At 37.7% G+C, this 27,740-nt stretch overlaps 1 protein-coding gene across 1 annotated transcript in view; it reads right to left on the reverse strand.

Moving 5' to 3' along the window:
* Window positions 1-27,740, reverse strand: part of MYO16 (myosin XVI) — a 296,257-nt gene that overhangs the window by 48,040 nt on the left and 220,477 nt on the right. Inside the window, exons 27-28 of the mRNA XM_086610862.1 lie at window positions 14,575-14,677; window positions 3,319-3,415 (exon numbers count right to left, since the gene is read on the reverse strand). Coding sequence (XP_086466988.1) covers window positions 3,319-3,415; window positions 14,575-14,677 — 200 coding nt within the window. The remainder of the gene's footprint in view (window positions 1-3,318; window positions 3,416-14,574; window positions 14,678-27,740) is intronic.

Raw genomic sequence — 27,740 nt, forward strand, 5'->3', positions numbered from 1 at the left:
TTATAATGGCTAATTTTGAAGGTTTATATTTTTATAATCACAGGCAGCCATGCCATTGTCAATCCATTTAGTTACATTCTATAAAATCTGACTTCTTTAAAACCTGAAACATTATTGCACTTACTCAATTTAGTTGAAAAGGAAATTAATAGCACAGTTATTTGTTGACAATTTTATGAGAGTATTCACATCGGATATACATGTTAGTGAGTCTAACTAATTATCGTTGCTGTTGCAAAGATAATGAATACGTGCTTAGAACATTATCATAGTTCACTACTCACAAGTACGAAAAATTCAAAAGAGCATAACAATAAATTTTTTTTCCCTCACTTCCAGTATTTTCTTTAAACTTAGCTGCTACAGAACAAATAGGGCATTTGCCAAATGGTTAAGCATTAAATCCTGGATGACTTTGGAAAAAAAATGTATTTTAAAGCAACATTTTTACAAGTGTGTGCGTATTTCTGTACTTTTACCTTGACAAAAAAAAGTGTCTTCAACACCACCAAGGTTGGTTAGGAAAAGGAAATACAAAGGTCAGTCCCCTGGGTAGGACTGTTAGCAGGCATGAACGATGCAGAGCAGCCTGCCAGGATGGTCCAGTAAAACGAAATCCAGTATAGCTAGCTTTAGAATTTAGAGACTGTACAGCTACTCTGAACTATGCATTTTCATCAAAATTGAGATGTTTTGAAGAAACATTCAACAAAGTTTTGTCAGGAAGGGTTGGCAGATAGACACCTCTCTTCTTTTGCACACATTTTCATGAGCTGCGTAGCTCAGGTTTTCATTGTAAGATGGACATTTCACCACACTTCCTTCTCTATGAGAACATTTGAAAGACTTTGTCTTCAGTTCAACACAGAACAAAAAATCCAATTTCATAACCTCAAAAACTACTGTGAAATGAAATTGTCATCTCCTAGCACTTTACAGCTCAGTTTCATTTACTCCTGTATGGGTACTAAGATTGTTTTCTGAACTTGCTCCTCATTTATGTAGATCTAAAATAATTCTCACTTTTGCAAATTAAAATCATTGAGGTTAGCACCCAAAGGGCAGAAGAATATCTACTTCTTTACAGTTCTTTTAAGGATAAAGATCAGAAAAACCAAAATTCAAGTAGATCATGGACCTGGGTTATGTGAGATATGTATTAACTACTGTGTATACAATGTATTAAGGTTAATTCCTAATCTACGTGAACTCTAATGGAAGAACTTCAGCATGATGGACCTTCTTACAGGTACAAACAATTTTTTCAGTGATTCAATAAGGTCAAAAATTCCCATATGTAAGTGAAAAAAATTACACAGTCCCTAAACTCATAGATCTGTTTTTCAATAAAATATGTTTCAACACATGCTTTCACTTTAGTTTGACCCCTTTCTTTGCCTGCGTAAGTTAACTTTCAGGGGAAAAAAAAACCTTATCTGGTTTCTTTTGTTTTGTTTTTGCCCAAATTTATGGGAATGCTGAAGAGATTGCTAGTAAGAATGAGGTAAAAATAATTGGTAAGAATTTTGGACACGACCTGTTCTCTCTTTCAGTTAAGTCATTGTATGGGTATATGATACTACATTGTAAGCCTGATACAGAAATTATTGACTAGTTTTGCTATTAGCCAATACACTATGAAGAGTGATTTAGCTTCCAAAGTCCTCTGGATGCAAAAGACGAGGGGAGAAAAATGTGAATATGCAGCAGAACTGATATCATTACTCACTAAGCATCACCATCCCAGTTTGAAAGTCTATGGAATCCAATATTAGGATCACATAAGAACAACGCGCAGGTGTCCTATCCTATTCCCAATCTACCAGAGCTCTTTGGCATGCTAATTCTGCAAGTTTACAACTGTATCTGTTTGCATAAAGCAACTTATTTCAAGAGCTAATGTAGTCAAATGGAAGTCTAGCTAATCCTTATTCATGTTAGTTCTTGGTTTTCTCAGGTTTCCTAGACCATAAAAAACATGCAGGTGAGTGATAGCTCTGATAAAAGCTTTGCACATATAGTTTTGGTGAAAATGACTTTTCAAGTTAGCCTAATTAAGGAGGGCTAGAAGCAAAATCAAAAGAAATATTTTTGTAAGAAGCCAAGAAGACCTATTATCTTCATTCTTCAGGCAGGGTTTGGCAGATGTCTGTTCTCTTACTTCTGCAAAACATAGACATATCTGAGGATGTTTTACATTGCGGTGTAGGGTTTAAAGCACTCTGTTTGCAAATTGTACTCTGAAACGTGAATACTTCCTTTCTTTGGTAAGTCAGCATGAGAAGAGAAAAAGGATAAATCACTATTGCTTTTCTAAATGTGTGAATACAACAGGGAGATTCACACAAAAAATCAGGCACAAGCAATACACCCAGCTGAACTGTGGCCTGTGTTAACTGTTACTCTCCACACTTATTCCTGAACTGCCATGATTTCGATTCCACTTGCTTCAAGTTTTCTCTTGGTTTCCTCTTTTTCACTATATCCTCACAGTGAAAAACAGATAGGTAAAAGGAAAGGGGTTTATTTATTCTTAAGTCTGCAATATTATGTATCTGATTAAAAAAAACCCAAGACAAATATTTGTCTTTTTAATTTCCTTTAAAAAGGTGATAACGGGAATTGTTGCAGACACCAGCCAATTAGATAAATAATGCATTGTGCGAAGGAAGCTTCTTCAAACAAAGCAATATTCACATTTTCAGCAGCTATTTGAGATTTTGATAGGAACCGGAACAGAAGTAAGAGGAAATCAGGAGGCAACGGATAATACCTCCTTTTCAAAATGTGCCAAAAAATGTCAGTGTGACCTTAGAAAAAATACAGGCACAAAAAGGAGGAAAAAAATGCTTAAACATAAAAAACTAGCAGTCAAGTATGAAAACTGTAAGAAAAGAGGAAAAATAAAGACAATTAAACATATTAAGTTACTAGCTTTGTGTTCACTGTCGACATTTTTGAAGACATTACAATTCTGTGTCAGTTATGCAATTTGATTTGCAACAAGAAGTTAAAGGTGATATTAATGCCTTGAAAAATCACTGAGCACACTTTCAAAAGGAAATATTCAAGATTCTGCAAGTGTTAATTACAGTCAACCGTTTGCCATAAAATTATGTTTGAGAGATAGAAAGTGCAAGCATCACCCCTGTTAATATCATCTCAAAAAATCGGTATAAGTAGTTAGCTGGAAATATGTCAGTAGGGAAACATATAAAATACAGCAACTACTCAAAGAGGAGAAATTTTTTTCGTTATGCAATATTCTGCTCAGTGTACAAAGCGGCAGCTCAGGAATACTTGTTCTGTAATTGTTACCTTTTTGGCAGGTTATAATTTTCTTCTGAAGCTGAAGGCACAAATCGTTGAGATGGTCAGCTTGCCAGTACTTAAGAAACACTTTTCGGACTCCTATCTAGAATACAAACAGCAGGGAAACCTTCACCATCAACAAAAAAGGCCAAAGCGACGACAGGTAAATAACGACAGTCTGTATACAATCCAGCTAAGGGTTGAGATGAGATCTGCAATTTAAGACCAGTACAATGCCAACACTTGTACACAGAAGTATTATCATTTGGTTGAATAAGAGATGTATTTGGAAAGGACGAGTCCCCCTTCAGTTCCAAAAACATCCAGAACAAATACTACAACACAGGTTGGAAAAAAGAGCATTCCGAACGTAATTACACTAATGTGTTAGACAACCAAATAGAAGATAAGGTTTAGATTTTTAAAACAGGGGCATGTGGGCAAGAAGAAAAGTGACATAAACCCACATGGAGCTGAAAATGGTAACAGATAACTGCAATCTGTGGAACAAGCAGAATTTAGCCCAAGTTGGACGATAGCAGAAACTCACTGCCATCACTGAGAAAATTCTTAATGTCCAGTAAAATTATGAATCCTAGTTCCCAGCCTTGCCTGCTGAAGCTGTGCTGCCAGTCTCCTTTTAGAATCAAGCCTAAGAAGTCAGAGACAGAGGGATTAATTTGTGAAAAGTACTCTCCTAAATATTGATCGAGTGTACAAGCTTACTCTGGTGCTGACTAGTTGCTTGGTTTAACTCATCTAGTTCTTCAGTGTCCTAATAACAATCATTAGATGCTCTTCCCTCTTTATAGAAAAATTTAGCTTGTTAGACCAAAAGGAAACACCTTCCTTTTGATACCTTCTGAACATGCTGAAACAATCCTTAAAAATTCTTTTCTGCATCATCTTCAAAAGCATTCCTTTATAATAGCTGTAAAAAAAACCCAAAACCACACACAGCCTAGCGACTCTAAAAAGAGTAAGTAACTAAAAAAATTGGATAAATAAGGGCTTTTCTTATACATTTCCTTCTTAGGAATTCTGTAGAAGAAACTTTTCTTGACTTCCTAGAAATAAAAGGACCAGTATCAGAGAACTGCGCTATCCAGTGAAAATTATAGCTCCTATTAATTTTGTATGGCTAATAGGCACACTGATTAATTAATACAAGCCTGGCTGAAATTGCAGAAATTCATTCTAACTCTTGTTTGTCTGCAGCTCACAAGCTCATTCTCTTCCCATTGCACCATCCTGCTACACTGTTCTGTTTTTTTTTTTAGTATAGATTTGGGAGACAGGCATCAGCAGGGATATTCGCACACCTTTTCAACTAATTGCTTTTAATCCAAACACGACTGTCAGATGTACATCACTGGTAGCAATGAACTACAGAAAGCCAGGACATATATATATCATGTCTAAACTCCATCAAAAAAATTCAGAAATGACTGGGACATATTTTTGTCCCTTGGCTTCCTTTCTCTCTACTCTAGAAAGAAACTATTTTCGATCAAATGTTTTTAAAAGTCTCTAACTCTGAAGTTTGAGCTGACAGACAATGATGGTGCAAGTGTTAGTCTTCTAATTAAAATCAGATGCACTCAAATGGAAAAATTAGAATGCTTTCCAAAATTTTCTTCCCTTATTGTCTCTTTTCCCAATAAAATAGGTCTTTTTGTGTTACCGTAAAGTGTGTGAAGGCAAGGTGATAAAAACCACACTTTACTTGTCTTGCCATTGTAGAAACACATAAATAGGGAATATGCTTTCTTTGCATGGTGGAGAAGGCCTGAAACAGCTATTTTATAAAACTGTGTAGCTATAGAAATACTATTATAACTTAGCTGTTCCAGAGTAGCTCCTCTATTTAGATCATCTATTCTGGAATAATCTTGCTGCTTAAAAATTGGAATTATTATTCCAGAACAATATTACCTCTTCCTAGATCCTGTTTCTACAATGGTAGCTACCCTGTTAAAATGATGTCTTTATATTTACTTAACAGATTCTCTCGAGTGATGCCTTCCAATTTTTAACTTCATGTTCATCTGAGGCAATCCCACTGAGATCTCATTGTGCTCTCATACTCTGCTCTCAGGGACATACTCTAATTCTTATTCTCTTCATCGATGACTTCCAACAAAGGTTTTCACTTTTCTTCCTGTGCTTTCAAAAGTCTCTCTTTGCGTGGTTGTCTTAGCGCTCTGACTTCCTTCTTCATCCACCATCTGTTCTGGAATCTGCTTCTTTCCAAGGGCTAAATTTCCTTAGAAATCTTTCCTTTTGTCCCCACTTAAATCTCTAATAAAAATCTGTCAACTACATTATCCTCAGTTTAAATTTGCTTCTCTTTTAGATATCTAATCCTGTACCATGAACAAGCAAACTTTTCATGTTTTCCCAGCAAACTGTCAATTTTCTCCTCTCTTCCCAACAAGTATTCTATTTTAATGCCTTTAACTTTATTCCAGGACACCAGAACTCCACCTTGACTCCTCCTACCACATCCACTCTGTCACTAAACTCTGTGAATTCTTTAATAACTGCTCATCAAACAACTATTTTTTTCTATCCATCCTGTCAAAACACATATTGAACTTTCCTTATTACTAGCTTTGATTATTAAACCCTCCTTCTTGCTCACATCACCTTAAATCCAGAATTCTTCTGTAAGAATAACTGAATTATTATTCATATGGTTAACTGTAATTAAATTATCAAGTAGTTATTATAATTACCGTTTGTATCTGAGTAGCTCTCAGACAACTAAAGTCTGGATACAAATACTTTATAAAATCATATTCTTCGACTCTGATTACATTTTCTCTTTATACTCCACTTTTTCTTTCCACAAATCCTCTACATCACATTGGAGCCTTTTTTCTCACTGTATCTCGGGCCTATACCAAATCATCCATTGTTCCCTGATTCTTGCCTCTTTCTGTCCATTCCTCAAAATGCTTGTTTATCTCCTTACTTCCTCACTGGAAGTCTCTAAAACATTCTTCTCTACTAGGGCAATATTGTGGTACTCTGACAGTAGAAAAGGGGATGAAAAGTTACATTCTGAAACCTTAAAAAAGCCCTGATTACCAGCAATGCACATGGCAACATAAACAATCCACTTCTCAATTAGTCTCATAATTAAGACACTGGTCACATCTGGGCTATATTTCAAATGTGTAACTTAATTAAACATTGTGTTGCAATTTATTTTGCAGTGTGCAGTCACAAAATTACAATCAAGGCAACTGCTCAACCTTATGGTCAGTTTAGCTACAAGTGTCTGGCATTGTAGTCACAAAACTAGCTAGGGGACAGGCAAAGCATTAGAACTCTTTTCTCTCATCCTAAACCCTAGGAACAATATAAATGGAGTCATTGTGGCATCACTTATGCTATGAACTTCATTAGTAGAAGCCTGCTACAATTTTTAAGTGAATGAAGAAATACAAAATGTCAATACAAATTCATTTTTACATTTGGATAAAAGCTATTTATAGATTTTACATCATATGCCAGGTCTATTGAGAGCAGAGCTCTAGACAGAAGCACATATAGAAGAAACTGCTATAACACATTTGATTATGTTAGTATGGCTGGAGATCTGTATTGCTCAGCCTTCGAGCTAAATCTGATACCCTCTAAAGTTGACCGAGAACAAGCTAGTCTCACTGCCCTCTGTACAGCTCTGGTGTTCAGTGAGAGCAATAACGCTGAAAAATGTTGGAATTTCATACGCCAGATATCAAAACATATTTTGAGGCTGCCACCTGTCTTCATTCTAGTCTTTTCTCTAATCACAAAACGTTTCCTGCTTGCCTAGGGGAAAAAGAGGTTAAAATGTTCTTCCACTAAAGCACTCACTTTTCAATACTTTCTGGACTACAAAGTGCTCTCATCTGAGTCTGAAATTTTAATGTCATTCTGACTCCTGTAAAAGTAAACCATCTGTGAATTACAGTCATAGTTATTTTAATTAGAAAAGCATTAGGGTTTTAAATGTTATTTTTCAAAATGACACATTTTTTAAAGATTAAGTAAAATTGTCATTGATGACTACCAAAGCTTCAATTACTGCTACAGGACTCCTTTTTTTTTTCCTGGGAGGAAGGAGAAAGGATGGGAGGGAGCTGTTCTTTCTTTCTTTTTTTTTTTTTTTTTCTTTTACAGAAAAGGTGTAGGATGAAGAAGTACAGACATTCAAAACTATGGAATGGATGCTGAGATGGTGTGTAGGTGGCATGGAGGCAGTATTAGCTCATACTTAATAGGTGTCAAGGGAATCTGTAAAGCTGTTCTTTAGTTTAAAAAAGGCAATTTGTGGGAGTGCTGTGTGTTTCTGGCAGTACTTTCAAAATAGCTACCTACAAAAGACAGAGAAGTATAATCTAATGATATTTTACACAATGACACACATTTTCACAGTGCATTAATGAAATGTAGAAAAAAAGCCTTAAAACTATTGTAAAATGTGTCTTTTTTGCAGTGTACTTGTCTGCAAAAATATTATAATGACAAATACATTTACAGGGTACTGATCTTTTACAAGGACTGAAACGTTGTTTTTAAAGCCTTACTCTCTCTGCTTTATTTGTGAGTTTTTCTTCACACATTTTAAGAGCCCTCCTTTGTCTCTGGCAAACCAGTGACCTTGCACCGTGGTACATTTTGAATAAACCTACGGTGTAGCATAGCTTATGTATGGCCTAAATTTAAATTCTGTGAGTAGTCCAGTATTCACGCAAGTGACATTAAGCATTTATGTAAGTGCTTGTCAGAAGCTGGACTTTAGGCAGAAAAACTGTCATTTAGCTTTCTGGGAAAGGGCAGAAAAATGGTTGTTCCTTTTCCAAAAACTGTACAAATCTCATAGCTCTTTGCACTTGTGAGGCGACAAAAAGGACAGCCCTACAGGAAAGGAAATGATCAGGAAATATAAGATGTGTGTAAGAAATACTCAGTGGAGGAAACCCTACCTCAGTTTTATCTCATGGGATCTCTGTACTTACTTAACCTATCATTCTAGTCTTTCAAAATTCTGGAAATAGACATAGCACCAAAAGAAACAATATGAAAGTGTCTCTCTGTGTGAACTGAGAAATACAGGTAAAAGATAACAGGGACAGCAATGGCAGAGAAAGTAAACTTCAAGGTAGGAGACTGGGAAACTAAAGCCAGACAAATTGGGACCAAATATGAAGTGAAGTATCTAGAAAAGGAAAAAAAGAGAAGAAAACAAGAGAAAAGTGTCAAGAGAGATACAAGGGATGGGGCAGGGGAGAGGGATTGAGAGAGAGATGGAATCCAGACTTGAGAGATCTGGATGCAAAAGATATCAGAAAGAAAATAGAGAGTTTGCAAGACTAATAATCATAAGCAAACCCTGAAAAGTGCACAGAGGGAGGGAGGAATGTATTCTAGAGGGGAAAAAAAGATAAAAATAGGAACCAAAAATACAACTCTGTGTTGAAAGAGGTCAAAGTGAACCATCCATTCTATTCTCTGGCCAAGGGGGCAGGATGGACTTTTATTATGTGGCACAAAATAGTTGCTGAAGAAAACTTGCAGGTGGTGGCTGGCCCAGGCCAGCCTTTTGGTAGTACTGGTGAGGTCCAAACTCATTCTGTGGTGATTTCTGCTACTAGCAAACTATTTCCAAAATTTAATGAGATGATGTAATGGGACAAAGATATAAGGGGACAATGTAATTTTGCTAACATAATTCAACGTATGAGGGAAATACAGACTCAGGTGTTTTAATAATTTACCGTTAATCTCGAAACTCTTCCTGGGAATTTTTTAAAAAATATAATCTTCATAATTTACTTAATTTGAAAATTGGCTAAAAGAAAATTGACTTGTAAAATAAGATATTCAAAACAAAAAGGAAATTGACTTACATACACTTAAAATTACTAAATGACAAATGAATAAACTGGCATACAATTTATGAGCACTCAATTTTCCTATTTGAAGGGAAAAAAGTTAAGAAATCCTTATAATTACACTGCTTGCACAGTACTCTAGTACTATATCAAAGAATGTACAAAGCGATTCATATTTCAATATAGCATGACCACTTTCATTTTAATCCAAAACAAACAGTTCTGTTTAAAAAATAACTTTAAAGTCTCTCTGAACTAAGCATACGATTTACATATGTATGATTTCATATACTTCTGCTCATTTCTCTGATTTAATCATATGCCACTTACGTTCTATACTCTTCTATTTAATCACAAATATGCTTTTCCCAAAAAGGACTCTGGTATGCTAATATTGTATATTAATATATTGAAACAAAAAAAAAATACTTAAAGACAACTGTATCAAATGCAATAAATTAAACACCTGTAGATCAGTAATGAAATACAATTTTCTTTGTGTCTGGTAAGAACTTTGGATCAGACTGTTTTACTTCTGCTGTTCTAGAAGTGCTAGAAGAATTTTAAATCTCTAGGTGGAATTCTGGGATTTCTCTCTCTTGAGAGCTTATTCTCTGCTTTAACATTCTTTTTAAGTGGAAGTTTAATAATACAGCTCCATACTGGCAAAGATCATTTCTCCAGAAACAATGCAGCCTCCTGAAACATCTTTAACAGTGTCTGCAGTTGTAAAAATGTAAACTGGCACTAACACAGTATCTATCTCATGCAACTACTTGATGCTGTCTTGGAGCTCCATAAAAACATTCTGCCTGACTTTCCTGTACTGTTTATTTCATACTCGATGAGTCTTTGGATCATCCCATTCAAACTTAAGACTTGTCTTATTCTTTCCAAAATGAGTGATGTTGTGTTCAGAATTCAAGGCTACTGATAAGAAGGAATCATTGTGGCTTAGAAGAATTCTTGCAGGCTAAAAATTGGAAAGACAAACTAAGACAAGGATTAAGGATTCCTCTCTTCTAACCAGACAAGCATTTCTAGCAGTCAAAGGCTGAAAGATTCACATCTAGTGAAGCGTGGCCTTTGCAGGGCTTGTGTTTAACAGCTGCACTGTATAGCAAGGCCAAATTAAATTGATGTTTTGTTTTACTTCTGATATAATACAAGTTGTTTGCATTTCAGCAGGCTCCATCTGAAGTAACTGAGAAGGGTTAATTGCAGACCACCGACCTTAGCTAAACAAAACGTAAAGCTCCAAGTTTTGATGAGAAAGCTCAGTAAGCAATGAGCTAACTCTCTTCTATTGAATTTATATTTGCAAGCTGAACAGTGTAAGGAATGATAATCCAATCAAATGAAAGTTTCCTTATGTCAGTAAAAAAAGCCAAGAGCTGTTTGTGCCCTGTACTTCTCCCAAAGCATGATAATGTTTGCAAGCTAGTCATGCTATTAGGATCGTAGGGTTTGCTTAGCTAATATATCACTGCATAGCAATAAATGAACACAGCAATGAAAATGTGGGTTTCCTGATGTAATGGCCTGTTCTGGAGTGCAGGAGATTCTTCTGCTTTACATGGAGCAGTCAGTACTTCTGCTCAATTTGAAGTTACTACATATCATCTTGCTCTTTCTAACATTAATAGCAAAACTGTCGCTGACTTCTACGGGGGTTAAACAAGTCTATTACCTTCACTCTGTCTGGAGTAGGAATGGTTTGTTTTGATTTAGAAATCTGATGTTCTCTTACCTTGGGTGTGCTTAAAAGTCACACCAAGTAGCTAAGCTTGTCATGATCAAGTATATTATTTAAGCTGAAAGAACACCTTATCTAGGCTGCGCACAGTCAGGATGCAAAAACTGCCTTTCATTAGTAGCTCTGCACTTTTATAATTCCAGTAGTTAAGCTAAGTGCATGACTGAAACTGCATGGTATGCCAGCTTCAATGAAACAGCTATTTTATCGTCCTGGTTTAGTTATCTCCAGCTCAGCTTACCCAAGTACCAGCAACATTTCATAAACCTATCAACAATTCCCTAATAAATACTTTCTTCTAACATAGAAGCGGCTGAATCAAGAACCAGACGCTGGCTAGCTGATAGTGTTTGCTCTTATGCTCTACTAAACACTAGAAAACAAACCAAAATTGCATTATGGTATTGGATCTTATGCACTTGCCCTCCATTTTTAAACAGACTGCAGTATTTACAAGAGGAGAAAGAACTTGTTCTGTGAGTAGGCTCTGGGGTTTGTTGTTTTGTTGGTCAATAAAACACTCTCCAAACACAACTTACATGAGAAAGAAAAGATAATTGTCAAGCAGGAAATAAATACAAAGAAACCATTTTCTCTACTCATATTTGGGCTGTCACTTCAGAACACATTTAATTTCCCTCCCCCAAGTTAACATCACCTTTCACAAAATGGGATGGTGAGGTACATTCTCAGAAGGAAGTTAAATAAAGTATCATTCAGATTCACGCAGCTATAAAGTCCCGATCTTTCTTTTTCCCCCCCTGCTGGGGAGTTTATTTTCAACCTCATCCTCTGATGATGACATATAAGCAGGAGGTTGATTTCAGATGTGTGTTGCCTTCTCGTAAACTTCATCATCTCTGATGAGGACATTTTAGCTACCTATTTTTTTGGTCAATTTATCTACCTGAATCTGCAACAGGTCTTCATGGAAGTGCAGGTAACAGTGCCGGGGAAGACTTTTTTTTACTTATTCATGAAAGCCTACATCAATTAAATTATCAGCTCCAGCAGTGACTCATTTGAAGTAGTTACTGCTGGCAACAGTGGCTGAATAAACTGATTATATGTGTAACCCCTTACTTCTTGGATGATTTTTAGAGATGCGCTACAGATGAATCCTTTCCTCTGGCTTTGCTAGCTGACATCATCCTGGGTTCCCAATTCCTTTTCTCCTTCCCTTTCTTCCCCTTCCTTCTCCCTTTTACATTTTTTTCATCTTTTTTCAGAATCCTCTGCTGTAAAAGCATAGTGGAGGGCACCCATGACAACAGCAGATTGTATAAGCTTCCTCATTTAGATTGTTATTTAAAGTTCAACTTTCATGATTAGTCAAATGAATCAAAAAGATAATTGAGAGAGAGAGATTATGTGACACAGACATTAGACACTACTGCTGATAGTTGGGTATATGGTTTCACATCACCTATACAAAACGTGTTGGTGTCGAGCTTGTATTCATTGGGCATTTGTCTGTAAGAAATTGTCTTGATTTAGAGTGAATTTTCTCCCAGATTTTTCTTCCATGATTATCGTCTTTCCATCTGCTTGTCATAGCTCTCTGCGGCTTGAAAAAGGTGTAAGGAGAAGGTCACTCATTTTTTCAGACCTTGTTCCTTTCAGCTTAGTCTGTTGCCATGTGCTTCTTAGTCATTGAGTGACAATGGTATAACTCTCACCCCCAAACCCTCCTATTCCGTTTAACTTCTCAGCGTCTCTTAAGAGAGTTCTGTTCCTTTCTGGTTTGAAGGACAATGCTTTATACACTGCTGTAGTTTTGCACACCTGACTTCTGGTGTTAATGAGATTCCGGAATAAGAACCTCTAAAATCTGTTTGAGATCACAAGCTTCAGTCCTCTGCACGATGGAGGGATTCTGCTTTGCAATTTCCTTTTCACATTTTTGTCTCTCAAGGTTTCAGGCCTGTTTTCAAATGCCAATCATTTCAGAATCACTAGTCTTGAGCTGTGGGCTTTCACTGGTGGCCAATTGTTATTTTTCGTGCAATAACGCTGTTACTGACTCCTGGGGAAATAAACTCGATAGGCATCCTGCTCTGTGTTTTGTGACTGGAGCACAATGTGCAATTACTGTTGCATAGCTTTTGCCCCATGTCAAGCTTGTAGCCTCACAGAAGTTCTGAAGGTTAGTGACACTCTCAGGTCCAGGTACTTGTCAGCAAAGGTACAGCTTCTAGATACTAATGATTTTTTTTTATAGGGAACCTTGTGACAAGAATGCAGGATATGCCCCAGAGCTGATTTAAGAAATCTGAGTAGGGAAAGCAAGTCTATTTTAATATTGTTATCTTTTTCAGGGTCTATCGTTTTGCTATTGAGGTAGTGGGGCTATACATGCTCACTACTTAATTTAGTGACTAAAAGGGAACTTAAACACTTTGAATTAATATTCCTAAAGGAGCCTGTAGAATCACAGAATTGTTTAGGTTGGAAAAGACATCTAAGATCAAGTCCAGTCATTAACCTAGCACTGCCAAGTCCACCACTAAACCATGTCCCTCAGCACAACATCTACATGTCTTTTAAATACCTCCAGGTGACTCAATCACCTCCCTGAGCAGCCTATTCCAATGCTTGACAACCCTTTCAGTGGAGAAATTTCTCCTAATATCTGATGTAAACCTCCCCTGGCACAACTTGCAGCCGTTTCCTCTTGTCCTACCACTTGGGAGAAGAGACCGAATAGGAGTGCCCTAACCACTACTCAGTCCATTAACTTCATACCTGTCCCTGAAACTGGTCTGGATGCTCACTTGTGGAATAGATTTCAGTCCTGCTAGGCTGGCAAAAGACCTGAATCTGAAGCTCACACTGCCTGGGAGAATGCGCTACGCATTAAGTCACAGAAGGCTTCCTTCCTGTACAACAGCCTATATAGCGGGCAAGGAAACATAATTTTCTTTAGAAATTGCATATGTTAATGACATGAGTCGTGCTCAATTACAAAGCTACCCAAAGGAGATGACTGAGTACTCTGGACAAATGGAGACATCCACCTTGCAATCCTCACACTGGTGAGGATTAACTAGGATATAAATAGGGTAAGGAGATGGGATAGGAAGTTGAGAGCTTCCTGTTCAGTATTTGGCTTTATTTATTTTTAATTTACTTGATGTACAGCAACTCTAGGTACTTTGGTCTATCTCTGGATCAGCATGCTGGTGCCTACAAAGGCATTGACTAGATGGAAAGTCCTAAGTAGTTGTTTTGGGTCTCCCCTACTACGACAGCATAGCATTTAGTATAGGATTTTACATAATGAAAATGTGCAGGTTTTTTTTTTGTAATTCAGAAACCATTCAACCACTAACACGTGTACAGCAGACACATTTAAAAATCTGGATGTAAATTTACACAGTGTACATGCTTAATTGAAATTTTTTCCTTCCCACACGAATACACTGAATTTTTGACACAATGATCACAGTTACTCAATATGCTAGAAAACTCAGAAAATCAGTTTGATTCTATCCCAAAGCATATATTAAATGTCAAAAGAATATACTGCTGCAAAGGATCTGGTGGCTTGCCACAATGGAAATGACTCAGCTAGCTTGTTTAAAGAATGATATTTTAATTGCTTTGTAGATCACAAACCTGCCAGCCTTGTAATTTACACTGCTGAAGAACAAGACGACATCTCTCCTTGGCAGACAACTTCTTCTTCTCTCCTGCTGCTGTATCAGCCAAATCTTTATACCTAGAAAAATCAGCAGAACATTACTCTAATGTTGACCTGATTGATATCTTTGCAGAAATTGTCAGTTTTCCTTTGACTCTCAAATCTTTGATATCCAAACTAGAAACTACGGATTCTGCTAAAGGTGAAGAAAACAAGAAGGCAAATCACTTTAAATCTTGTATATTATTAGATACGATCTTGGTTAATAACAGTGTGGGAAAAGTGATGCCTAAAACACAGATTTGCTTCCTGTCAGTTCTTTGGATGCCTCACTGAAAATCAATGCAGAAAGAATGCAAAGCCTCACCAACTGATTTCATTGGTACTGAACTGGATCAATAAAAGGAAGAAAATATTTTTTCAGTATGTGTCATATGATATATGCCTATTAAGGAGCAATTCATAAGAAAGTGACTTTGATAAAAATGCTTTCCATCAGTCTGAAGTAATTTTTTCTACCTTTTGAACATAAAGTCGTACAGCAAAGAGACCTTAAGGAACTCGATCAGTTTACACTATTGGAAAGAAGATCAAGAAGAGACCTGATTACAGCATCGAGTACCTTCAAAGACAGAAAACGCTGGATATTAAAGGGCTCTTTGATGTACTAGATAAAAGAACTAATGTAGGAGACTTAAGCCATACAAAGTCAAATAAAGTATAAAACTCAAATTTTAACTGTGGACTTATTACATCATATTACTACAGAAACAGATTAATTTTATAGATCTTGATAGTTCATATTATTACTATACTTTCTTGAAGGTATTCAAGTTGGAATGCTTTTTTATTATAAAAAGCCAGTTTTTAAAAAGGAAAGATTTTGCAAATGTGACACTTTTGATTAAATTCCAAATGAAACAGGAGTAAGTTTTGAAGTTTGTGTGCTAACTACATTTCCTGAAATTTTATTTATTTGGTTCCTTAACAGCCGAATTCACCTATAGCTCTGGTGCAACCCACAACTGTGTTGTCCTGGGACCACTCACACAGACCATAGCAGGCAAAGCTGCAAGGCTGGAATGACTCCAGGGACATCAATGGTCCCAGGAGCTGTAGCAACTCCGGAGCAATATCTGCAGGCAAACTGCTCTAAGGCCAAAATTCACCTAGGCTTCTGGTTTCCTGGAGCTGCACAGACCCCTGGGTATCTCAGGTCCTGCAGTCTGGAAATGTTCTCTGGTCTAGTAGCAGTCCTGCTGAGGACTCCATGGCTAAATCTATACTAGTAAATGAAATGTGAGAGGGATTATTTCTCTGGCATAGAAAGCATCTGGCAAAAAACTAGCCTGTCTACCTATTAAGTATTCTGCTATGTTCTATTAAACTCTGCCATCTTCTAACAGAGTGTAGTCACATCCAAGCTGCCTTCTGGGACTGGTCATTATCCTGTGTTAATTCCTAAATTGTGCCCAGGAATTGTTTGGAGGAATGCTGGTTGGAAGGAGCCAGAACTTCACCAGAGACCCTTTTAGTTAGTCTAACTCTCCAGATTAGCAGTAGAAAATTGTGGATCTTGCTTTCCTAATAGTTCAACTAGCTGTATAGTCACGAAGACATTTGTTTTATGGACTGCTATTAAGGCTGGGGCCATCTCGTTTCCATACTTGTATCAACTAGATTTTCTTAGAAATCATGCAGAATCAGAGGTGTTAGAGAGACAACTGCTGGAAAGCTCAGTAACTGCTGACTGAAATAAAGATGATTCAGCATTGACTCACAATGCATGAAGAAATAACTGCGAAAGTGGTCAGCCTGAAACCCACTCACAGCAGAAACCCAAAGAAATCTATTTTATTCCTGAAAAAAAAAAGCCAAATTAAAATTTAAAAGGTTGAAATTCTAAGTTTGGATCAGATTTACTTTAGATCCATGCAAATCACAGGACTCAAACCAAGGATAATCAAATATTCTTTACAATCTGTATTATACAGGAGGCCAGACAAAAATGATCCACTGTTTTCCCCCAGCTTTAAAATCTCTGAAATTCCACCACATTATCCTAGAAGCCTAATCAAAGTTCACAATTCCTTTCTATCCATTAAAGAAAGCTCTATATTAGAAAAAGAGGACAAGCTAAAGGTTGTGGTAGCAGAGAAAGAACTAACTTAATTCTGCCACAAACTCTCTCCGTGAACACAGCAAGTCATTTGGAAGGTGATGTACCTTTCCCAATTTTAGACACTGAAAAGCTACACTCCTAGTCAGCGCTAGGCATCTTGTTCTCAAGATAGCCTGTGAAGACAGGTATCTCCACAGGGCGACTTGTTCTATGTAGCCTACATGTTTTTGTTAAAATGAGAAGAGATTGCCCTCTGGAGGTGCCTTTCTCTACTGACCTTAAACGGACTCAGAAGAGCAGTCCAGGCTGGATGCTGGCATTCTGGGTGGCTGAGAAGAATCTCACGTTTAGGTCTACTTGTCTGACTGACCTACTCATCTGCAGAGTAGCTAACAGAGGAACTAAGAAAACTCCCGCATTTCTCCTATCTATCTCGTTCAAATACAATGGCTATCGAAGCACCTAGGATGAAAAAGCACCTTTAGGCCTGGTGTCATCATCTGCTATCTCAGAACAATCACTTTTATCTTGTATAAGGCTGCTTAAACAAAAACAACACAAAATTTGTAGCTATTTTTCAGCCAGAATAGCTCCCTGATTTGATTCTCAGTCCAGTTGTGCAATACCAGTGTTAACACCAAGGAAGTAATGGGAATGGGTAAGGGGGAATGAGCAGACTACACCTGTTGGTGGCAGTCCAAATTTGTCCCGGACAAAAGTGGTGGTCTAATCATAAGCTTATTTGATTTTTTTGTACTCAATTTTAAATGACTTAAAATATTTAAACCTTCTTCATTATTTTTTTTCCTTTTGAGGAGATAACCAAACAATATAGCTTTTGCTTAGGGATTTTTTTTGTATTTTAAACTTGCTATTACCCTCAGCAAAAAACTGTCAAAAAGCAAAACAAAATTGACAATGAAGTAAAATACAAAGAAATAAATAAAAACTTATAAGTAAGACATTATTATCAAAATGCAAAATGGCATATCTTTAGTGTATCAGATACTTTCTACTGTGAACTAAGCTTGTAGACACATGTAGACACAATAATTAACTTTCCTCTTAAATTTAACCCTTTCATGGTCTCAATAATAGTAAAAGAACTTAATATTTTTCAAACATACTGTATTACAGAAAACTAATTAAAAATACCAAATTTATGGTGCAGGCTTGTACAGATAAACTTGAGTTACCTGCAACAACAGGGCATGCTCCTGGGGAAATGTAATCTGGAGAGTCTTTGCAGCTTTCTCTTATCAGAGAATTCTTCCTCGACCACTGCAGTCTTAGTTCATTCTGAAGTGAACGAACAAACCTAATTAAATACCAGGCTGCTTCTCACTGACAGGTCATATATTCTGCCCCAGGTAAATAATGCAGAGTATATTTGTAAGGCTTTAGAGAGGATCCTGAGGAAATCAGTGAGCATACTCAGTCCTATCGTGCTAAAAAAAGTCTTTAATCAGGTGAAATATGCTTCAACTAAACTTGGATGAGTTAGTTGTATAGAGTTTCTTAAGAGTCACTAAAAGACACTAGTCAGGTGTCATATACTCTACTGTAATACTGATGCTTAAAATAGGTCAGATGAATTCTGCACTTTAAGATTCTCATTTTTTTTCCATTGAGTATAGTCTATGCTCTTGACTCCAGCATAGACATCTAATATTAGACAAAGAGAATCTCCCTCCTGGCCAAGCCAAGAAGCTGATAAAAAGCAGCATTTCATGGTCTAGCCAAAGCAACTCATTCGCTAATGGGTCCAAACCAAAATACATACCAGGGAGATCTAAAAGATAAAATGGAATCAACGCCCCTCCACCACCATGTCCCGACTAATATAGTGTTATTAGGAAATAAATGCAAGACCTCTTTGTACGCACCCTCCTTCCAGTTACAAGTTGAGACAGGGAACGCTGCCATTGGGGGACTCTCCCCAGTGCCCCTCCACAGGAAATCAGTGTGAGAGAGGCTCCATTTTCCCCAGCTTTGTCCTTAGCACCCTCCTTGTCCTAATTTGTCATTTTTACGCACCTAAACAGAAGAAAGGGCTTTTGGCTAGACAGGCTAGCACTGGGAACACATACAGACTGGCCAGGATCCTCTAATGTTGCAGAAGCTGTGCTCTGACCTCTCTTCCTTTACTTTTGAATTATTTTTTTGTTTGTTTGGCCCAGATACTGCTGCCAGTACCTTCAGGTAGCTTGTGAATATGGAAAACTCAGTTCTCGTGGGTCTTCACAGATAAGGATGTTATCTGATCATTTTCTCCCTCACTCCCCTAAGTGCACAGCTGACAAGACCCAGCAAGCTGTTTTTCCCCGAGACAGAATATTCCTGAGTTCAGGTTATGGCACAGTAACCCACAGTAATATTCTCAGGCTCAGCTTGCTATTTGATTTACATGGAGCGTGCACAAATAGGCTGCAGGGCTGTACTCCCGGTTCTGTATGCACAGCAAATCTTTAAAGCATTGGAATAAATGCCACACACTCAATTTCAATAGCACATCAACATGATAGAAGATACTAATGGAAAGAGCACGGCAACTACAAAGGGCACAAAAACAAGCAGCCTCGAATCAACAGCTTAAACAAACCACATAAATGTCTTTGAACTGAAGCCTCAGAACTACTTTGTTTGTTTGCTCATTTTCTGCTATTTTTTTCCTCAGGTCTCTCTCTTGCCTAGCTAAAGAAGAAAGACCAATAATGACAGCCAGAGGTGGCTACCGACTACAATCCAACATCCTCTGTAACAGGACAGCTTCTAACACCAGAACACAATTCTTTCCTGAAAGCAACTCCTTCCCTCCATGCTTTTGTCTTGTTATTAAAAAAAAAAAAAAAAAAAATCACAAAAAATCACATATGGCTGGCATGTAACTGCTTTATAGGAGAGCACTCCTATAGGAGAGCACTAAAGTAATGTAGTTTTAAGTTTTACATATCCAAACACAGCTTATGCAAGGAAAAATATTCAGTCCTGCTAGTGTAATTCATTATGTTGCAGTTTCATTTTCTCTTTCTTTTGTTTACTACAATGTATTCTGCTTGCCAAGGTAAAATGGCATGATTTAGTAAGATATATTCAAAAGGTAGTGAATAAAAGGCGGTAATCAAAATTAACTTGTATCCTGTATTTCTGCTAGAAGAAACATAAAAATTGTCATCACAAAGGAGTAGAATCAGGTTGTGCTGTCTTGCTAAATTATCTTTTTTTCCTTTCTAAACTTCCTCTTTTCTTCCTTTGACAACCAGTAACAGATTGATGTATTATTATGTCTGTGAAGTATGTGAAAGAGATGGACTTTGTTTGCAAAACTTGTCACTATGTGCTCATAACGCAAGAATTTTAGTTTTGTTTGTTTGGATTTGGGGAGGATGGGGAGAGTGGGTTAGGCATGGTTTGTATTTGAAAAATCTATCAAGTGAGAGCTGAAATATCCAGAGGACCTATCTACTGAAGAGGGAAACTTATTTGTTTTAAGGGGAAAAAAAAGGATGTCTGGAAAGTTTTCAAGTAATAGAAACCTTATAAAAGCAGTCAGCAGCAAAGAATAGGATGAAATTTTGATTACTGTTATCTGTGTATAAAGGATAAATACTCACTCCACTTCCCTGTATTATATTCTTTTCTTCTTGAAGGAATAACCTAATTATTTTTGAAATATGAGGATCACGGGAAATTCTAGATAATTAAAAAAGGGGAAATAGATTATAATAGTTTCCAGGAAAAGAAAAGTGATTCTGCCAATCTCTGTAAAATATATATGACATTAATATCTCATTATACAGCATAAATATTAACAACCAAAGGAGGTATTCAAAATTTTGGAGAGAATAAATCTTTAGATGCAGAGAAGAAAAAGATGCGTTTATAAATAACAGATTACAGCAGAAAAACAGACTGCATTTTGGGCTTCTATTACAGGAGGACAAAAATACAGTGTAAGAGAACTGTAAGGTTCACCTTCATATGAAACACATTTTGCACTGCTTCATACAGACTTACAGAAATAATTCAGATTTGTGTAGAGGTGAGCATGAAGTGCAATTTGCCTGAGAGTTTTGAAACAATGAATAAGTATATATGGCAACGAACCAAAACTTTAGAGTACCTGCCTATCGTACTCATGTTAGTTTTTAAAATATCCTAATTGATATCAGGCAGCACAGGATTAAATGACTAGACCTGCAGACCAATAAGAATTAAGGGAGAAAATAAAATGAGGGTAATTTTGGAAAAACTGCAAGCAATTTTATTCTCTCTGGGTTAATCTGGCACTCAGACATTTGCTGACAGAAAGAAACCTGGAAAGCGATAAGGCTAAAAGTGACCTTATAGCAAACTGACCAGATATAGTTTTACCACAATATTTTTATCTATGCCACTGGAAGCCAGAAACTTTTCAACTGATGAAACATTCTGATTTTCTACTTCAACAATTAAAAATTCACTTCCTATATAAAGAGGTATAGGAGCATACATAGCATGCTTTAACACGTCTATGGAAAAAGGAAGATAGAGTTACATAAACGGTATGTAACTGAGCAAAATTAAGGACTAAGAAATTAAAGGTGGAAAAGACTCAGAAAATTCCCAGAATTTTACAGCGACCTGCATATGGATCAGCCACTGGCCCCATGTGGAGCTCAGTACAGACTTCTGAGGGAGGATCAGGGCTATGAAGTCCATTGGATCAGAAGACCCTTGCACAGGAAGTGGCCGTTTGGGATATTTTCATTTAGACTGAATAAAAAGTAAAATAAATTTCTCAGATAAAGATACTACTTTGTGATAGCTGATAGACAAATGACCTGAAAGGATTTATTGTTTTTCTTTCCTAAATTTTACATTTTTGCACGAGGTTTTGCCACCCTTAATCTTTTCTAGACATCTGAATTTCAATTTCTGGAGAGAAGAAATAAAGACAATATATGTATATCTTAATCCTAGAATACTTATTCATATACTTCATGTAATTACGCAGGGGCTTCCTCATCTCAGACAATGTGGCAGCAGAATAATAAATACAATAGAAATTATAGTTCAGCTCTTGGGATTAGCGGATTCAGCTATGCAAATAAAAAATGAATTCACAACATCTGCTAAAGATTTGCATCACAATACTTTTGCATCATCTTACTTAAAGCTGACATTCCCATTCCATCTTGATACAGCAATGTAAAAATATATTTATTTAAGAAATTGGCAAAAATGACACTAACTCAAAAAGCAAGAAACAGACAAGCAGAGCTATTACACCAACACCTGCCTTTAACTCTGTAAATATTTGCATTTACCTCTAGATAGCTAGATCTTCTCCATAGCTAACTTCCTTTTCATGCTTGGGCATTCCACAAACAGGCGCATAGAGCAGTAAAATGCTTCACTGTACACAGAATATATGGACTGCAGAACAAATTTAACTTTCTTTATGAACTTGCTAATTTGATTCGGTAAAACACAGAGGTGATATAGTACTGATGTGTTACGAAGCTAGTTTCCCTTCTCCACAGATGTAGCCATGTGAAAATAGGCCATCAAAATTGCAAGTCCTCCTGCAAAACTAAAAGGTCTGAAATCAGAGCAAATCAAAAAGTAACCTTTTTTTTTTTTTAGCAAAAAACAGAATAAAGGAATATCTGGGAGTAGTAGTCAAAAGGTGATTAAACAAATGGGTACATTTTTGCCCATTCCTATCACACAGGAAAAAAATTGCCCAGTAAACCTAAGCCACATCTCACTACTCAAGCTATAAGGAATTAGAAGATGTCTTACGGATCCCTTTCTTTGAAATCACACTACGAGGCAAGAGTTTTGGTGATTATCACAGTATCGTGCACTTGGCCTCCAGGAAACTTGCTGCTGGGCCTCACCAGCAGGCCAGTTTTGAGTAGATCAGGACAGAAAGTCATCCTTCAAGGGGCGCACAACAAGGTCACGGCTGCTGGACTACAGATCTGCAGGCACAGTGGTGGGCATAATATTACAAGTGTGTGAAATTATGAGAAGGCTTTGAAATGGTGCTCAGAGAAGGACATGCTAAGGCCCAGCTCCTGTCCCAGTGTTTGGAAGCTTAGAATTGGATGCCTGAAATAACGGCAAACAAGCTTGTGCAAAGCAAAGTGACTTACGACTTTTTCTGAAAAATACATAAGGCCTTTCCAGAAATGTGATATGATACTGAGTTGAAGCACCAAAGTGGGCTTTTACATTTTCCCACTTGCTCTCCTGGAGAGGTTGCTACTTCACTGGCTCGTTGTTTGCCAAGCAAGCAGTTCCCAGCTCATTTAGAAATATACCAAGATAGACATATATTCCAGAAGCAGAACAAAGAAACAGAGTAAAATGGAAAATTTGATACTAAATGGAAATTGGATCAAATTTGATGTTCCACCTAGATGAAGTTTTATTTATTCTATGCTTTTGGGTTTTCTCTTCTGTGCAACCTTGACTCAGCCAAAGATGAATGGAAATACATGAAATCCTTCCCACAATGTTCACTAGTAGCTAGTAGCTCAGACAAGGATTATGGGGAAGGTTTTTAGGACCTTCTTAAACCATATGGGCAAAATAGTTTCTCTGGAACATCATCTTCATCTCTCCTCTGTGGGAGCTTCCCTCGTGCCCTCTGAATGCTGCGAGTAGTATCAGTCTGGGCAACAGGGATTCTCCTGGCTCTGAACTGTATAATGATTAGACGAACTGGACACAGGTAACATTTTTCAAGACAGGCTAAGGCTGTTCCCTTGGCACACTGTATCAATACTTAACCAGATTCTGCTGTCATTTACTGTTGAGTACAGCAGGAGCAATTCTGCTAAAATCCATGATGTTAAATAAATGCCACGTTGGCCCAAGAAAAAAAGCAAAGTAAGATCCAGTGATTAAGATACATAAAAGGATTTTACATGCACGCTGGCATAGGATTTTGTGTTTGCTCTCAGATGTCACCAGTATTAACTGCCTACTATTATTCAGTCTGACTAGGAAATCTAGCTTTAAGAAGTCTCATTCCAGGTTCTTCTGCTGAAGATTAAATGGCTGTAAAGAATATCAAGATGTGGATAAGGAGAACAAGGGTGCCATGAATGTCTGAGTTGAGTGGAAAGAATTTAACAGCTGCAGAACCATAAAAATTAAAAACAGCAGGAGGGTCACAGTCACTTTTGAGTGTGGGGTAGCTGGACCACATTCATACAAGTCCCGTGAGGAGAAAAAAAAGCAGTCAAGAACAACTAATTATATTTTTCTAGGCACTGAAAGCACACAGGTATACTTAATTCATCAATGAATACAAAGGAATTATTTTAAAACTATACAGTAAAATTAATCTCTCCATGTGACAATTTGCACCTTAATTAGATAATTCAAAGTTCCTGAATAGTGTCACCAGCATAAACTAATGTGTTGCATACTTACTTCTTTGAAGTATTTATTTTAAAGATAGGCCGTTTGTATCAATTTAAGATGTCTATTATTTTAACAGGCATTTCCTTAAAATGATTTCAATGTATAAGGATTAGTGAAGATATTAGTGGTCGATAATATTTTCTTTTAACAGGTTTATTTCTATGGCAGGCATTTAACTGAACTTCTTACGACCATCTATAAATCTATGTCCATTATCTTTGTCATTATGTGATGTCAGCAAATTATGAAGTACTCAATAATTATTTTCATTGAAACATCAAGGTTCTGAAATTATTTAATGTTATTAGCTGCTTGTTATAGGCACACAGAACTCAGTCAGCTTGTGAGATATGGGTCAAGAACTTTCAATATTCTTATTTGTACACAAATATAATTTTATCCATTTTTATAATCCAGGCTTTTAGATGGAATCCAGTAATGTGGTAGGTATTTTAGTACTCTGCGGGAACAGTTCTCCATGTTTAAAACCAGCACAAGCTTTTAAATTCACAGATGTAAAACATGCACAGATATTACAAGGATATCATAGAGTAACAGGGTTATTTAGTGATTTAATAAATGTTTAGTTAACCCTGAGGGATAAGAAATCTCAAATGCTAGTGGAAACTGAATGTCAGTCCAGAGGCACCAAGGGTGGAACTTAACTCTGGAAATGAAATGAACATTTTAAAATTTCACAGTTCCTTCCTTAATTTAAAATAAAGAAAATCACTGGAACTGCTGAAACAGTTTAGCCAGAATTATGTTTGTGTGTGCCAATAGACTTATCATTGCCTAACAAAATGAACCTAGCTAGGAAAAAAAAAAAAAAAACAGAAGAAAAAAGAGCAGAAAAATGCATAGTATTTCTCTATGTAGTCGAAGGACAACAATACCTTGAGATTCTCTTTGATACAGTCTAAAAGCCAGGACAGTCTCTATTGCACAAAACAATAACCTCCCTGTAAGAAGCTCCACTAACTAGATTTTCTACATTCTATACTAAATATAATATAAACAATGCTGGCAGATTATTCAGATTGCATATCAAACAATTAGAAGTTAGGAACTGCCAGACTTAACACTGACCATGCCACCTTTATTTCCTTGTACCTAATTACATCCTAATTACATCCCCCTGCTCAAGGGACCTCTTTTCATGTCGATCCTGCAGAACTCTAAGTACATGACAGACATGAATAATTCAATTGACTTCAGTGGAATGACACAAGAGTTTATACCCATTTATAATCGCTTCAGCAAATGAGGATTGCACTATAAAACTCAGAAGATGCCCAGCAAACAATATTGATATTTATTTTTGCCTTCTAAATATAGAATAAAGCTAGATGTCTGACCTACCATTAAAAACTCAAGTCAAAAAAGAAACTTTATTTTCACTTATACTCTTTTGAGCACCGTCGTAAGCCCCAGAAACACCAGCAGCTTTGTCATTGCCACAGTCCAACTCTGTGACGTGTAACATAAGGACTGATATTTTGCATGTACAATACTACCTATTCTGTGGGCTGACGACACCATGGTATAACTTCTAAAGCTGCTTTTGTTTCAACTCTAAAATGCTGCTCTGTTTTTTGTTGTAGCATGTGTCGTGGTTTTAGGCTGATCCAGCAACTAAAACTCACACAGTCTCTCCTTCTCCAGTAAAGTAGAGAGGAGAAAAAAAAATAAAAATAAAGGGACTGAGGGTTGAGACAAGAACAGAGGGAGCACCCACCAACCATGGTCCCGGGCAAAACAGACTGGGTTTTCTTAAAGCAAAACAGTTTATCAATGGTTGCTTAAAAGGACAAAGGGAAACAAAACCGGTGACTTGAGAGGATAGAAAGAAACAAAGCCAGATCTTAAAACCGACACTTCTCCCCCCCCCCCCCCTTTCCTTTTCCTCCCGGCTCTACCTTCTCCCCCCAGCAGCACAGGGGGCAGGGACTGGGGGAGTGCAGGTCAGTTCATTCCGTGCTTTTACTGCTGCTTCTTTCTTAAAGGAGAAGGAGTCCTTACACCCTTTTCCCCTGCTCCAGTGGATCCCCTACCCACGAGGAAAAATCCACAAACTTCTCCAGCGTGAGTCCAGCCCACTGGAAACAATCCTTCCCCATGGACTGACCCAGTGTGGGCTTTACCACAGTCTTGGATACTTAGGGAGTTGTAGCCACTCGCTCCAGTGTGGGTCGTCACACAGACTCCAGATGCCTTGTCGTGCGTCCCAACACTACCATCCTCAGGCTCAGGCATCTCCTCTCCACGGGCTGCGAGTGGGTCTCTGCTCCACCGAGGCCGTCCTGGTTGCAGGGGGGCCGCCTGCTATCTCACCACCAGCTGCAGGGAAAATCAGCTCCGGCACACCTCCTCCCGCTCCATCCTCACTGACCTGGTGTCGATGCAGCTGTTTCTCTCAGATCTCAGTCCTCTCCAGGTGAACTCAGCCCAGTGGGCACCCCAGGAGTGGGGCGCTCCCCGAGTTCCCCAGCTGGCTCCGTCGCCGCCATCCTCAGTGGGCGGCACCGGCCCGACACAGGCAGCCGCCCGGCCGGGAGCCAGGGAGCGGGGGCAGTGCCCTCCTCCCTTCTCTGCTCACTCCTGGGCAAAGCACCTTTTCCGGTTCCTTTGTCCCGACTTAAATAGGGCAATTTGCAGAGGCATTGATTGGCTCAAGCCTGAGGGGGATGGCAGTCTGATCTGGTGACCAGAACCAGGTCTGACCCGGTTCCAAAACCAGGGAGGTCACAGGGCGCAAAGCCCCTTTCCTGCCACCAGAACCCCCACCCCCTCCACATCAAACAATGACAGCATGTTACAAACCATTAATTCTGTTTCTTGCCACAGATGGGAGCTAGACTGAGACTGTGAAATACCTGCAAAAATGGATAAATGTATAATAGGCGAGTTGAATCATATCCTAAAAATGATGATTTTTCTTTATACACTATAAATTAAGTCCCGTCCAGTTAGTTGAGCCATCATAGGCATCTAAAATTATCTAGTATATTTCTTGTCTTTTGAGTATTAAAGAAGACCTACTGGGAAAAATGGAGAAAATATACCAAACAGCTAAAAAGAAACAAACACCTAACGGGGGTAAACCAGAATATTCTATCCATATTTAGCCTATTTGTAACATACAGAGCTATTTAGTTTGTTCATAATATAAAGAGGGCAGAGACTATTGTTATAGTATCACATCATACAAATACGTGTCAAATGGCCTATAGACTCTTAAGACCGTCCCAAATACCTGCCGTACATCTAGGCAACTCCCCAGGTGGTGTACACCAGTTCTTACATATGTGGCTTGCTAGGGACATTATCAGTGCACTCTGGGTTCTGGCCATCCCTTAAAGCATAATAAACTCCATGCAGCTTTTGTTTTCCCTATTAAACTGTATTACCTCAACCCACGAGTTTTTTGCCCGTCCGATTCTTTCTCGCACCCCACTGGGGTGGAATGAGTGAGCGGTTGTGTGGGGCTGAGTTCCCTCACTGAGGTTAACCCACAAGACTTCTTTATAGAATGTGATGATTACAAAAACTGTCAAAGACATAGTCATTTTAAAAATTACAGTTTTAGACTTTGTG

The sequence above is a fragment of the Tauraco erythrolophus genome, chromosome 1 (genome assembly GCF_009769465.1).
Source record: "Tauraco erythrolophus isolate bTauEry1 chromosome 1, bTauEry1.pri, whole genome shotgun sequence".
Lineage (NCBI taxonomy): Eukaryota > Metazoa > Chordata > Aves > Musophagiformes > Musophagidae > Tauraco > Tauraco erythrolophus.